Source organism: Microtus oregoni, unplaced genomic scaffold (genome assembly GCF_018167655.1).
Source record: "Microtus oregoni isolate MIOR12 unplaced genomic scaffold, Mior012 000023F_ref0000262, whole genome shotgun sequence".
Lineage (NCBI taxonomy): Eukaryota > Metazoa > Chordata > Mammalia > Rodentia > Cricetidae > Microtus > Microtus oregoni.
In genome coordinates this window covers 28529028-28543007 of record NW_024543082.1, presented here as the reverse complement: position 1 = coordinate 28543007, position 13980 = coordinate 28529028, and the positions used below count along the sequence as shown (strand labels likewise).

General features: G+C 37.7%; 1 protein-coding gene and 1 pseudogene across 1 annotated transcript; both read left to right on the top strand.

The window, feature by feature from the left end:
• Positions 1 to 298: 298 nt before the first annotated feature.
• Positions 299 to 1228, top strand: LOC121461939 (olfactory receptor Olfr180-like). Its single transcript, XM_041673314.1, has one exon. It carries the CDS (start codon positions 299 to 301, stop codon positions 1226 to 1228), a length of 930 nt encoding a protein of 309 aa, XP_041529248.1.
• A 5868-nt stretch (positions 1229 to 7096) lies between these two features.
• On the top strand, positions 7097 to 8091 carry LOC121461636 (annotated as a pseudogene).
• Positions 8092 to 13980: the final 5889 nt, after the last annotated feature.

Genomic DNA, 13980 nt, shown 5'->3' with positions numbered 1-13980 from the left:
TATCTAAAAATTAGAAAATCAACTGTGCAGATCATAAATTTACACAAAGCTATATAACTATCCATGTGATGCATTTAGGGGTTAGTTCAACACACACCTCAAGACTATACTCATAGACAAAATCTATATGTGGTTTATTCCCATATGACTTAACCTACCATAACATATTTCAGGGGATTGCTGAGGTAAATTGAAGAAGTCCTTACCTGCTCACTGTAACTAGAGAGGGAGAGTTAGACATATTGCTCCTATAATATGAATCAAATATATTAACAGTTTTTGTCTCAGCAGAGAAAGAATGGAGAAGACAAATCAGTCTTTAACAACAGAGTTCATCCTGGAGGGATTCTCAGATATTCCAGACCTGAAGATCCTCCTGTTCCTGGTGTTCTCTGTCATCTATCTGGTCACCATGGTGGGAAATCTCGGACTGGTGGTCTTGATCTACATGGAACACCGTCTTCACACACCCATGTACATCTTTCTGGGGAACCTGGCTCTCATGGATTCCTGCTGCTCCTGTGCTATCACTCCCAAGATGCTAGAGAACTTTTTTTCTGTCGACAGAAGGATTTCACTCTATGAATGCATGGCACAGTTCTATTTTCTCTGTGTTGCTGAAACTGCAGACTGCTTCCTCCTGGCAGCAATGGCCTATGACCGCTATGTGGCCATATGCAACCCTCTGCAGTACCACATCATGATGTCCAAGAAGCTCTCCATTAAGATGAGTGTAGGCACCTTCATAACTAGTAACCTGCATTCCATGATTCAAGTAGGCTGTCTCTTAAGGTTAACTTTCTGTAAATCAAATCACATTGATCACTTCTTCTGTGATGTTCTTCCTCTATTTAGGCTCTCCTGTACAGACCCTTTTATTAATGAACTAATGATATATATTTTTTCAATGCCAATTCAAGTATTTACAATTACCACTATCTTGGTCTCTTATTTCTGCATTCTTTTCACTATTTTCAGAATGAAATCCAAGGATGGGAGAGGAAAAGCATTTTCTACTTGTGCATCCCACTTTCTTTCTGTCTCAATATTCTACATCTGTCTTCTCATGTATATTCGACCATTGGAAGAAGGGAATAAAGATATACCTGTGGCTGTATTTTATACAATAGTAGTTCCTTTGTTAAACCCTTTTATTTACAGCTTGAGAAATAAGGAGGTAGTAAATGCTGTTAAGAAAGTTATGAAGACTTACAAAAAAAATCTCTGACTTCTACAGCTCACTAATTTCAGTTCACTAAATAATAAAATAATACAATTCCAAAATAATTTGTTAATTATTCACTTGAATTATATAACCCAAATAAGGTAATGTAAATTTAATAGATGTCATATCTATTCTCGTTACCCTCATGGTATCCTACAATAGTACAGTTTCAGCAAATTAATGCTATATGATATTTTCAAAATTTATACCATAGCCATAGATTTTTGCATATTTTTCAGGTTAAGTTTTAATGGTTATTCTTTGAGTAGGATAAATTCAATCTGGAATCTTTGTTCCTGGGAGCATCTGATTTAATCTCAATACTTTCCGTACAGTCCTTACCCTAGATATGAGGGACCTGGGGTAATGTGCAAATCCTCAAAACAGATTCAGACGTTTCTCCAAAGAGGTCTTAGAAGCTTCTGGTCTATATTCTGTCTATTTCTACTGAGAAATAAAACAAACTATACACAAAAGTCATGATCTCTCCTTTCACACTTAAATGATCTTATACCTTCATGTTCTTTTAAACATGGGAGTAGCCAACCATTTTCTGATTGGAGTTATTGTGGTCATTGTTGGACTCCTTGGTTAGTGATTTTCCTTCTATTACTTTCTGTAAGGCTGGATTTGTAGCTACGTATTGTTTAAATTTGTTTTTATCCTGGAAAATTTTGTTTTCTTTATTTATAGTGAACGAAAGCTTGGCTGGCTCTGGGCTTGCATCCATGGTCTCTTAGTTTCTGCAGTACATCTATCCAGGACCTTCTGGCTTTCATGGTTTCCATAGAGAAGTCAGGTGTAAGTCTGATAGGTTTACCTTTATAAGTAACTTGGCCTTTTTCCTTTGCGGCTCTTAATATTCTTTCTTTATTCTGTATGTTTTGTGTTTTGATTATTATATGGCGAGGAGATTTTTTTTTTGATCCAGTCTATTCGGTGTTCTGTATGCTTCTTGAACCTTCAAAGGAATATCTTTCTTCAGGTTGGGAAAATTCTCTTCTATAATTTTATTAAATATATTTTCTGGACCGTTGAGCTGTACTTCTTCTCCTTCTTCTATCCCAATTATTCTTAGGTTTGGTCTTTTTATTGTGTCCCAGATTTCCTGAATGTTTTGTGATGAGAATTTGTTGGTTTTGCTGTTTTCTTTGATCAGTGTGTTTATTTTCTCTATGGTATCTTCAGTGTCTGAAATTCTTTCTTCTATCTCTTGTAATCTGTTGTTAGAACTTGTCTTTGTAGTTCCTGTTCGTTTACCCAGATTTTCCATCTCCGTCCTTCTCTCGGTTTGTGTTTTCTTCATTACTTCCATTTCATTCTTCAAGTCTTGAACCGCTTCCCTTACCTGTTTGATAGTTTTTCTTGTTTCTCTTGGTTTTCTCGGGTATCTTTGAGCGATTTATTCATTTCCTCTACCTTTTTGTTTGTGATCTCTAATTGTTTATGGCAGTTTTTCACCTCCTGTTTAAGGTCTTTTATTATTTTCATATAATTCACTTTTGAGTCGATTTCTTCTAATTCTTCTAGAGTAGGGTGTACAATTCTTCTAATTTCGGGATCCCTGGATTCTGGTGATGTCATGTTGCCTTTCGGGTTGTTGGAGGAATTCTTGCGTTGGCGCCTTCCCATCTCTTCCTTCAATTGGAGCCAGGAGAGGCCTGGTGTCTTGGTCCAGTCTGCTGTGACTGACTCTCTGGGTGTATCTCTTCTGTGTAGAAGCAGGAACCGTCCAGTCCAGATGGAACTCCTCAGCACCAAAACATAGATGCCTGGTAGTCCAATGACCCGCGGACAAAAGGGAGAACTTGGGGGGGCAGGGCAGGGACAAGTAGAACACAGGACACCCTGCCGCAAAACCTGAAGGTGTGTGTGCTCCCTTTCGGGGGCCCCTGAGGCCCGCCCGGTAGGCAGGCACTCACCGCTCTGGGTGGGCAGCCCCAGTGTAGGAGCAGAAAACTGTTCCCAAGCAAAGGACCCAGCAGGTAAAATATTTTTGAACAAAGTGAATTTCTATTGCCTTCTTTTAATGTTTTAATTAGCAGGGAACTTTGGCCACAGAATCAATATAATTTAATCTGTCAGATAGTATGACCCAATGAATCACCAAGTATTGGGAATTAGCAGTGTTTTAAGAAAAAGTGAAACTTGAATTCAAATTTCAGGAATTTAAGCTTTTTTAGTTTTAAGGTTTAAAAATATAAGTTAATAAGTGAATTCATCTTCACGAAGTCCTAATGTGCTGAGGCACACTTTAGAGTGCAATGTTTTCTAAGGAAACAGAAAATGATAAAATTCAAGTTCAATTTTAAGATAATTTTTTATAATATAGTGGCATCAAGATTATTTTATAAATAGTTCCTCACATTAGAGACTATGCAGAAAAAAAAGAATTAATGAAAACTCTGTTAGGATACTGAAAGCAAAGTACTCACCTCTGACTATCAGGATATAGTTAGGACGGTAAATAATCCTATCTTCTTCAAAACATTTGATAAGATGCTTCACAGAAGTAGAATATACCTAAGCTTAAAATGTTTTCAATAAAACAGCTTGGTATTGGCATAAAAACAGAGAAGTCAATCAATGGAATCGAGTAGAAGACCCGGATTTTAACCCACAAACCTATGAACACCTGATTTTCGATAAAGGAGCTAAAAGTATACAATGGAAGAAAGAGAGCATCTTCAACAAATGGTGATGGCAGAATGGTTGTCAACCTGTAGAAGAATGAAAATAGACCCATATCTATCACCATGCACAAAACTCAAGTCCAAATGGATTAAAGACCTCAATATCAGTCTGAACACACTGAACCTGATAGAAGAGAATGTGGGAAGTACCCTACAACAGATGGGCACAGGAAATCGCTTCCTAGGTATAACCTCAGCAGTACAGACATTAAGGGCAACATTGAATAAATGGGACCTCCTGAAACTGAGAAGCTTCTGTAAAGCAAAGGACACTGTCACTAAGACAATAAGGCAACCCACTGACTAAAAGATCTTCACCAACCCCACAACTGACAAAGGTCTGATCTCCAAAATATATAAAGAACTCAAGAAACTAGACATTAAAATGCTAATTAACCTAATTTAAAAATGGGGCACTGAACTGAACAGAGAATTCTCAACAGAAGAAGTTCAAATGGCCAAAAGACACTTAAGGTCATGCTCAACCTCCTTAGCAATCAGGGAAATGCAAATCAAAACAACTTTGAGATATCATCTTACACCTGTCAGAATGGCTAAAATAAAAAACACCAACGACAGCCTTTGCTGGAGAGGATGTGGAGTAAGGGGTACCCTCATCCATTGCTGGTGGGAATGCAAACTTGTGCAACCACTATGGAAAGCAGTGTGGTGGTTTCTCAGGAAATTTGGGATCAACCTACCCCTGGACCTAGCAATACCACTCTTGGGAATATACCCAAGAGATGCCCTATCATACAACAAAAGTATTTGTTCAATTATGTTCATAGCGGCATTATTTGTAATAGCCAGAACCTGGAAACAACCTAGATGTCCTTCCATGGAAGAATGGATGAAGAAAGTGTGGAAATATATACATATTTGAGTACTACTCAGCAGTAAAAAACAATGACTTCTCGAATTTTGCATGCAAGTGGATGGAAATAGAAAATATTATCCTGAGTGAGGTAACTCAGACCCAAAAAGATGAACATGGGATGTACTCACTCATAATTGCTTTTTAGCCATAAATATAGGACATTGAGCCTATAATTCGCGATCCTAGAGAAGCTAAATAAGGTGAACCCAAAGAAAAACATAGTTATCCTCCTGGATATTGGAAGTAGTCAAGATTGCTGGGCAAAAATTTGGAACTGGGGGGTTGGGTGTCATGGGGGAAAGGGGAGATGGGGAGAGAAAAGTGAGAAGGGGAGGATAGGGAGAGCTTGGGGGAATGGGATGGTTAGGATAATGAAAGGATGGATATGGGAGCAGGGAAGTATATATCTTAATTAAGGGAGCCATTTTAGGGTTGGCAAGAGCCTTGACTCTAGAGGGGTTCCCAGGGGCTCAGTGAGATGTACCCAACTAGGTCCTTGGGCAGCTGAGGAGAGAGAGCCTGAAATGGTCCGATCCTATAGCCATACTAACAAATATCTTGCATCTCACCATAGAACCTTCATCTGGCGATGGCTGGAGATAGAGACAGAGACCCACATTAAAGCAATGGACTGAGCTCCCAAGGTCCAAATGAGGAACAGAAGGAAGGAGAACATGAGCAAGGAAGTCAAGACCGCGAGGGGGGCACCCACCCATTGAGATGGTGAGGCTGATCTATTAGGAGATCAACAAGGCCAGCTGGACTGGGACTGAAAATGCATGGGATAAAACCGGAACCACTGAATATGGTGGACAATGAGGGCTGCTGAAAAGCCAAGGACAATGGCACTGGGTTTTGACCCTACTGCATGTACTGGCTTTGTGGGAGCCTAGCCGGTTTGGATGCTCACCTTCCTAGACCTGGATGGAGGGGGGGAGGACCTTTGATTGTCCTCAGGGCAGGGAACCCTGACTGCTCTTTGGACTGGAGAGGGAGGGGGAGGGGAGTGGGGAGAGGGGGGAGAGGGGGGGAAAAGGGAGGTGGGGAGGAGGCGGAAATTTTATTCAAAAAAAATTAATAAAAAAATGTTTTCAATATAGTAAATGTGTTGAAATCCAGAAAATAAAGTAATATAGATTATACACACATACTGTGAATTTTAGGTAAGCCTTGCAGTGCAGGTCATTAATCCCCATGTTTTGGGAGATAAAGGCATGACGACTAAAAATTGAAATTTTATCTGGGCTTCAGAGAGTCTTCAAGGAAGGAATAGATAACAATGAGATTGTCTCAAAATTTGGAATTCTTTTCTAAAACTAAAGGCCTGAAAGAATAGCTCAGGGATAAAAAAAAAAGTCAGAAACAACAGTTATTAACATAAATTGTTACTATTATAAGAACGATGTAAACTAGCTTACAAAGCAGAGACAAGATGTAAATATTTGAAAAATTCAATGGGAATAATGGTACAGAGAGACTCAGTGTTTACAAAACTGTATATAAAATAGGATGGAATAAGTGAAAATCATCATCTCTGTAAATTTTTTATTTATTTATTATTACTATTATTATTATTAAAATTTTCCACCTCCTCCTATTTCCCTTCCCCCCCCACTGCCCCTCCCCCTCCCTCTCCAGTCCAAAGAGCAGTCAGGGTTCCCTGTCCTGTGTGAAGTCCAATGTCCTCCCCCCTCCATCCAGGTCTAGGAAGGTGAGCATCCAAACAGACTAGGTTCCCACAAAGCTCCATCTCTGTAACTTTTAGAGAATTTTATTTGCAAATAACTATAAATTCATTAATAATTAGCAATCCTTGTGCAATTTATAAAAATAAATTTAATATATTGACAATATATTTTCAAAAAATATTTCTTCTTTCTGATGAATAAATTTAAAGTTTCAGTTAAATGAAAACATATACAGAAAATTTTATTCTAAATTTATTTTGATGTTCTTTAACAAACCTGATATCAAAATTATTTTTGAAACAATATGTTAACAATGTGTGCCCTAAATTTTTATATATAATTATATAATTGCATAGAGACAAATATTTCCAGTTTTAAAAAGTTCCTTTCTGTTACTGTAAAAATACTTCTGTAAATTTTGAGTTGAAGTTGGAGATCACAGATGCCAACACTCTGTGGGAATAAATACTCTCAAGAAGCATAGTTAGCTGCATTCCAGAATCAATAACAGGTGCACAAATATTTTCTTATAAAAATATAAGTAGAAAATTATATTCGCAGCATAACAATTATATAACTTAATAATTACAGTGGCAATAGACAAGATAAGATGATGGGCAACTTATCAATTACTCCTTTACAACTGCTCCTTGGCAACAGAGTTTTCCTGATGGGATTCACAGATCACCCAGACCTGAAGACCCTCCTGCTCCTGGTGTCCTCTGCTATCCTTCTCATCTCCATGGTGAGGAATCTCAGTCTGGTGGTCTTGATCTACGTGGACCACCATTGTCACACACCCATGTACATCTTTCAGGGAAACCTGGCTCTCATGGATTCCTGTTGCTCCTGTGCCATCACTCCCAAAATTATAGAGAATTTTTTTTCTGTGGACAGAAGTATTTCTTTCTATGAATGCATGAGACAGTTCTATTTTCTCTGTCTTGCTGAAACTACAGATGATTTTCTTCTGACAGCAATGGCCTATGACCACTACGTGGCCATATGCAACCCACTGCAGTACCACACCATGATGTCCAAGAAGTTCTGCCTTCAGATGACCACAGGAGCCTACATAGCTGGAGCCCTAAACCTGTAATTCATGTAAGATTATTGTTCAGCGCCGGGCGGTGGTGGTGCATGCCAAAAATCCCAGCACTCGGGAGGCAGAGGCAGGCGGATCTCTGGGAGTTCGAGGCCAGCCTGATTTTTGTTCAGGTTTATTTTCTGTAGGTCTTGTAATCAAACACTTTTTTGTGATATACTTCCATTGTATAGACTCTCATGTGTTGACCCTTATATCAATTAATTGATAATATTCATCTTTTCAGGATCAGTTCAAATCTTTTCAATTACTATAGTGCTGATATATTATTTTACAACCTTTTTACTATATTCAAAATGAAGTCCAAAGAGGGGAGAGGCAAACCCTTATCTACTTGTGCTTTTCGTTTTCTATGTCAATATTCTTTATCTTCTCTAAATCTGTACTCAGTCAAGTTCAGTTAATGGAGGAGATAAAGATATACGTGTTGCTATTTTTATACTCTACTAATTCCTTGGTCAAATCCTTTCATTTACAGTCTGAGAAATAAGGAAGTAATATAATCAAAAAGAATCAAGAAGAGATGATTCTGCCACAAAGAGAAAACAAGGACCATCTCCTTTGGACAACTGATTTAAAGCTGAAAATACCCTTTTCTAAATCCACACATAATAAGAACGTAGTAAAATGGAAAAATAATTTTATTCAATTGTTAAAGCCTAAGGACATTTGAATAAAATTAGCTTATAATAAAGAAATTCAGTTAAAATATGCTTGAAATTCTCAGAAATAAGTTAAAGAACTTTTGAAATATTTGAATGTATCTAGTCACAGTTTTCAACATATCTAAGGAATTTTAGGGAAAAAAGTAGTATCCATTTAAAATCATTAGCATGTTACTTGATTTTAATCTTAAAATTTCCAGCAAATTACAACTTTATATTTATTAATCTTATCATAAGCAACCCCATTAATGGAGCATAAACTTTATGGTTCAAATTGATTTTCAACTTGACATTTGTTCTTTTAAGAGATTATATTTCAAGACCTACTCATTAAAAAGATTTATTCTATAACAATAATATTTTCATATTTATTGTTAGTCATTTTTGCTCTCATATTTCCTGAAAAAAGTATGTGTAATACTTATCCATCTGGACTTTAAAACTATGCTATTATAGTGAAATTGCTATGGTTTTATTAATTTTTCCTTCTTTTGATTCTTTCTTTGTCACTGGAACTCCAAAATATATCCATTAAATCAAGTTTTTTCTCCTACATTGTTATTTGGGTAGGAATGCCAACAGCTTCACCAACTCAAATGAAAATCATTGTTACATTATTTTAAATAACAGATATTTGTACATGCCAGCGTGGATTGCTCTTCCATTGGCAGTGTTCCATTTTTTTTTCAGCATAAAACAAAGAAAGAAAAAAACAAATATGGAAAACACAAAGAAAACAGAGGCATTATGCAAGCAGAGAAATCTAAAGTGCGAGAGACCTCAGACTCTTCTGTTACAATAAAACAGATTCTCAGTGCAAACTTCAATAAATCCATAACTAAGCTGAGAGTTAAGGTTATCATTTTTAGTAAAACCAAAAATATGGAATTATTGATCCAGATTTGGACTTAGGTAAGTGAATCTTATCTGCTCTTGGAAGATAATCTATCTCCCTTGCTATCCTGCAGGGCAGAGTTCAGTGCATATTTTCTTACTGCTGACCAGCCTTTTCTGTTTCCCAGCTCACATCTCCTTTGACCACTTAAATACCTTGTGGAAGTGGCATGCTGGGATTTGGAGTCCAGACCAATGCAACTCCCAGGCCAGGGAGGGCTGGGATGGATGCAAGGGACTGGAGTGACACTTGCAACTAAACATGGCACATAGGATGGTTGACAATCACTGAATATAAAGTGTTCCATGCCTTGTAAAATGCCCGGATTTCTTTCTCAAAGAGAAAAATATTCATTATCCGTAATGGAAAGAATTTGCAATAGAACTCAGCAGGCAAATACTGTTGAACTCCTTTTAATTTCTGAACAGTCCCTAATTTCCAATTCACCAATGAATACTGATATTCATAATTAGAGGATCCTCTGGTTTAATATCGAACAAGGTTGCATGCACAGAGAAGAGTTTACCAGCAGTTACAAAAGCTGTTCATTTTTCCTGTCCTCATTAGAAATTATTGGCCTTTCTAATAGACTGTAGAGGGTATTTATAGTAATCTACAAATATAGTATGTGATTTTTTTTTTGGTATCCAAACATACCAATTGGGAGTTGCATCTGACTTTTGTTCCTGGGTATTGGGATTAAAGGAGTGCACTACTACCACCTTGGTCGCTCTAACTCTAAAATTTGAAAAGCAACTAAATTATAAAGATCAGATGATCTCCTCTGGGATTAAAGGAATGGGCTACCACCATAATGATCAAATATTTTTCTTAGCTCCCTAACACTCCAGTTCTTAGAAATTTAGAAAACAAGTTTTAACTGTAGCAACTCTTTGAATTTACTTAAAACATTTTAAATCTCTTAACTGTGTTTTGACTCCAAACATCAAAAATACTCTTTTTATTTAAGAAGAAAACTCAAAAACTGGTGTCCAAAATGCCATGGATCATGTGGAAATCAACAGTCTAACATTCCAACATGGAATTAAGACATGTGCTTTAAGAAAGTCTCTTTTTTAAATTTCAAGCCAGGAAGGTAAGTGTGCCTTAGGTACATTATCATTTTATTATACTATTATTTCTACTTTATTTTTTTATGCCTGATCAAGTGAAAATGATTTGTTAGTCTTTATAAATTAGTCTGGCTTGAACGACCAAACTGTCCAATGAACTGTTACCTCTCCTTGTTCAGGTGGTTTTTCCTGCTTGAATCCAATCGTTATGGATCTTGGTGTTATGCATAGCGTTCTTTCTTCTGTCAAAACAAAAACAAAACTTCTTTCCTAACATAGCACACATCTTTAATATATACAGGCTAATTTAATTCAGCAGTTTTTTTTCTACTAGCCAATGTCTCCACAGCTGTTGCTCCTTCCTCATTAGCATTAAAAGTTTTAAAGTTCATAAAGCATTGTGTAATCTATCTCTGGGGGGCTTTATTACCCCTTTCTGCTTATTAAACATATCTTTTAAAGTTAGATTAGATCTTTCTATAATTTTTTGATCCTGATGGCTTGTGCAGTATACCTGTAATATGCTTTATATTTTAATATGCAAAAACTTTCATTTTACTAGAGACATATGATGGATCATTGTTGATATTAATTTGTGCAGTTATCCCCATAATAGTCATAAATTCTAAGAAATGTATAATTACAGAGTCAGGCTTTTCAGGATTTGAAGCACTTGCCAATTGAAATCCTGAATATGTATTTGCTGCAGGAGCACATTCTGCTCCTTCAGTCAATAGCCTTTAAGATACCAGCCCACTGGGGTGTGTTCTCTTATACTTTAAAAAGCAATGGGAACCATGTGGTCTCTGTCTCTCTCCTCTCTCTCTCTCTCTCTCTCTCTCTCTCTCTCTCTCTCTCTCTCTCTCTCCTCTCTCCCCCTTCCCCCTCCCCCCTTCTCTCTCTCTCTCTCTCTCTCTCTCTCTCTCTCTCTCTCTCTCTCTCTTTCAGCTCCTGTTCAGGCTGCTAGACTCTCCAAGAGGACTGTTGTTTGGGACGGTGATCTGTAAATTTTTCCCCTCAAATAAATAACCTTTTTTATTATCCATAATTCTTAACTGGTGTGGGATTGTTTTGCAGCTTCATCTGGTGCCCAACGTTGGGTTGTAGAACCAGCACCAGCCCTCCCTCAGCCAGCCGCAGCCTGTGCATGGAGCCAGCAGTTCATACGAACCTCTAACAGCAACTTTTCTAAAATTATCAACAGTTCTTTTCTCGTTACACGCCTTGGATTGATTTCAAGTTCCCACGCACCCTACCATTTGCCTCCCTCCAGGGCACACCTCAGACATTTCAGTGAGACACGGGCTTCCCCCATTTGAGCCAGCTGTTCTGCGCCTTCTAATGATTTGTTTGCATTTGTCTATTACGTTGCTTTGGACATCCGCAGAGCACACAGTCTGTGATTTATCTTTCAGCATTCAGCTCTGAAATCAGATTTCAGACCGGCCACACTGCCGCTCACCGCCCCCCCCCCCCCCCCCCCGTGTCTGCGCTCTGTGCGCTGGCACCCAGTTCGTAAGCTTCGGGCAAGGGGGCTGGAGGTTAAAATACACAGACACACAGACAGAGAGACAGCGAAACGGGTCATCCTTGAATTCCCCAAGAATGCCCCCTTTATTGTGTTCAGGCGCAGGTTATACAGAGATAGCCACACCCCAGCCAAACCCACCGAAATCACTCTCCTGCCATCAGGAACTCCTGAAGGTCTCGTGCTCAGAGCAGCTGTAGGCACTCAGATCAGAGGATTACAAGAAATTCAGGATCTGGGGTCTCACTGCTCCAGACACCACAGGTGAATTCACTTGCACCCTTCACGCTGCTGGATTAGTTTTGTAGGTGGCGCACGACACCTACTGGCTGTTTAAGGTTATTGCACCTAATCAGGCTAATTGAACCACAGGTAAGATTTAATATCCTAAATATAGAGCATAAGTTGCTAATTTAAAAGGACAATATGTCAGACAATCTAACCATCCAAGGTTTTAATGGCCCCTTTACTTATACCATGTGTGAGGTTTTACAAGACTTGTGACATGTGCTGGAGCTTGATACGTCATTCTCCCTGCAGACTGGACACTCGCTTTCCTTGCCTTTCCCAGCAGTATTGGTGTTTTGTGTTTCCATGTTAACACCTATAGTTATGTCCCTTCTACATCACTATTTTTATTCTTTTTTATATTTTTATATAAACTTATTTTTATATAAATATTTTATATAGGTACCATATACCAAAATTAAATCAAGACCAACTGAACAATTTAAATAGACCTGTAAGTCGAGAAGAATTAGAAGCTGTCCTCAAAAACCTCCCTACCAGAAAAAGCACAGAACCAGATGGTTTCAATGCAGAATTCTACCAGAACTTCCAAGAAGAGCTAATACCTATACTCCTTAATGTGTGTCACAAAATAGAAGCAGAGGGGTCATTGCCAAACTCCTTTTATAAAGCTACAGTTACCCTGATACCAAAACCACACAAAGACTCAACCAAGAAAGAGAATTACAGACAAATCTCACTCATGAACATCGATGCAAAAATTCTCAATAAAATACGGGCAGAAGAGAATCAACTACCGCGGATCTTCTGTCCTGTACATTCACACAACAAGTAAGAGAGTGGTAAAATATGTACGTTCACATTCTTTTTTACTCTTCTATATTATCCCAATGGCTATGTTCCATTTTTTATTTACAACATAATTTTGAACTCTTTCCATATTTGTATATAGGAATTTTTCTGTCATTGTTTCCTTTTTTATATTTATGTGTAAAGATATATTGTGTGTTTGACTAATATCTTATGATGGGCATTAAGGCATTTGCCCAAATACTTTATCACTACATATCTACAGATCAGTTTGGGATCACAAGTTTGAATTATTTTTGCATCTACATATTTTGATTCGGTGCCAGTGCCAGGTTATCCTTCTCAAAGAAAACTAAATATCTTGTGACAGGTGAATTAACTTTTATACTAATTTGGTGATTTGTAGCTTTCATTTTACTTCATACAGTGTAGAATTGATTTACTTTATATGAAAAATTATAGGTATATCTTGCTGAATATAGTCTTTCACTTGCTCTTTACAGAAGTTCTTCTGGTATTTTGGATGCTGTGTTCTCTCTATTTTCATGAAGAACATTATGTTATAACCCTAAATGTATGCTGAATTCCACTTACTTGCAATTGCAAGCACTTTTGTTTGTTCTGTTGACATTATTTTATGAGTAGGAGTACTTATGCAAGAGTAGCTCATTTTCCCCTAACTCTCTACTCTCTTCTATTTCATTCTATTTTATGTGTATTCATTTTATTTTGATTAATATCATGAGATTTACAAAGGACTAACAGAACATAGTACACATCTTCCTTTTCCTTGCCTTTCCAAAACCACCACCATCTGTAAACCCAGAAACCTAGCTCTAGCTCAGTAACTATTAACTCTCTTCACATGTGAACTACTTTTGCACTCCTGCTTTTGTTGTCCCTACCTTCTGCCCCTTACAATCTGTATACCCATAAGCTGAGTTCCAGACCATGGTCTAAGAATCCTCTTTGTTACTGATACAGCATTTTGGGGTAAGTAGCTTTTTCCCTTCTATATATGCTTCCCCATCTCCTTCTACTCCACCCTGATGGTAGTAATATCAACACCCACAGACTTCGCTTCAAATAACTGACCTTCAAACCTGTTTTCTTTAAGAGTATCTCTGAACCATCACTGCTTCTCTTTACCATCCTTCTATCTGCCCATTACC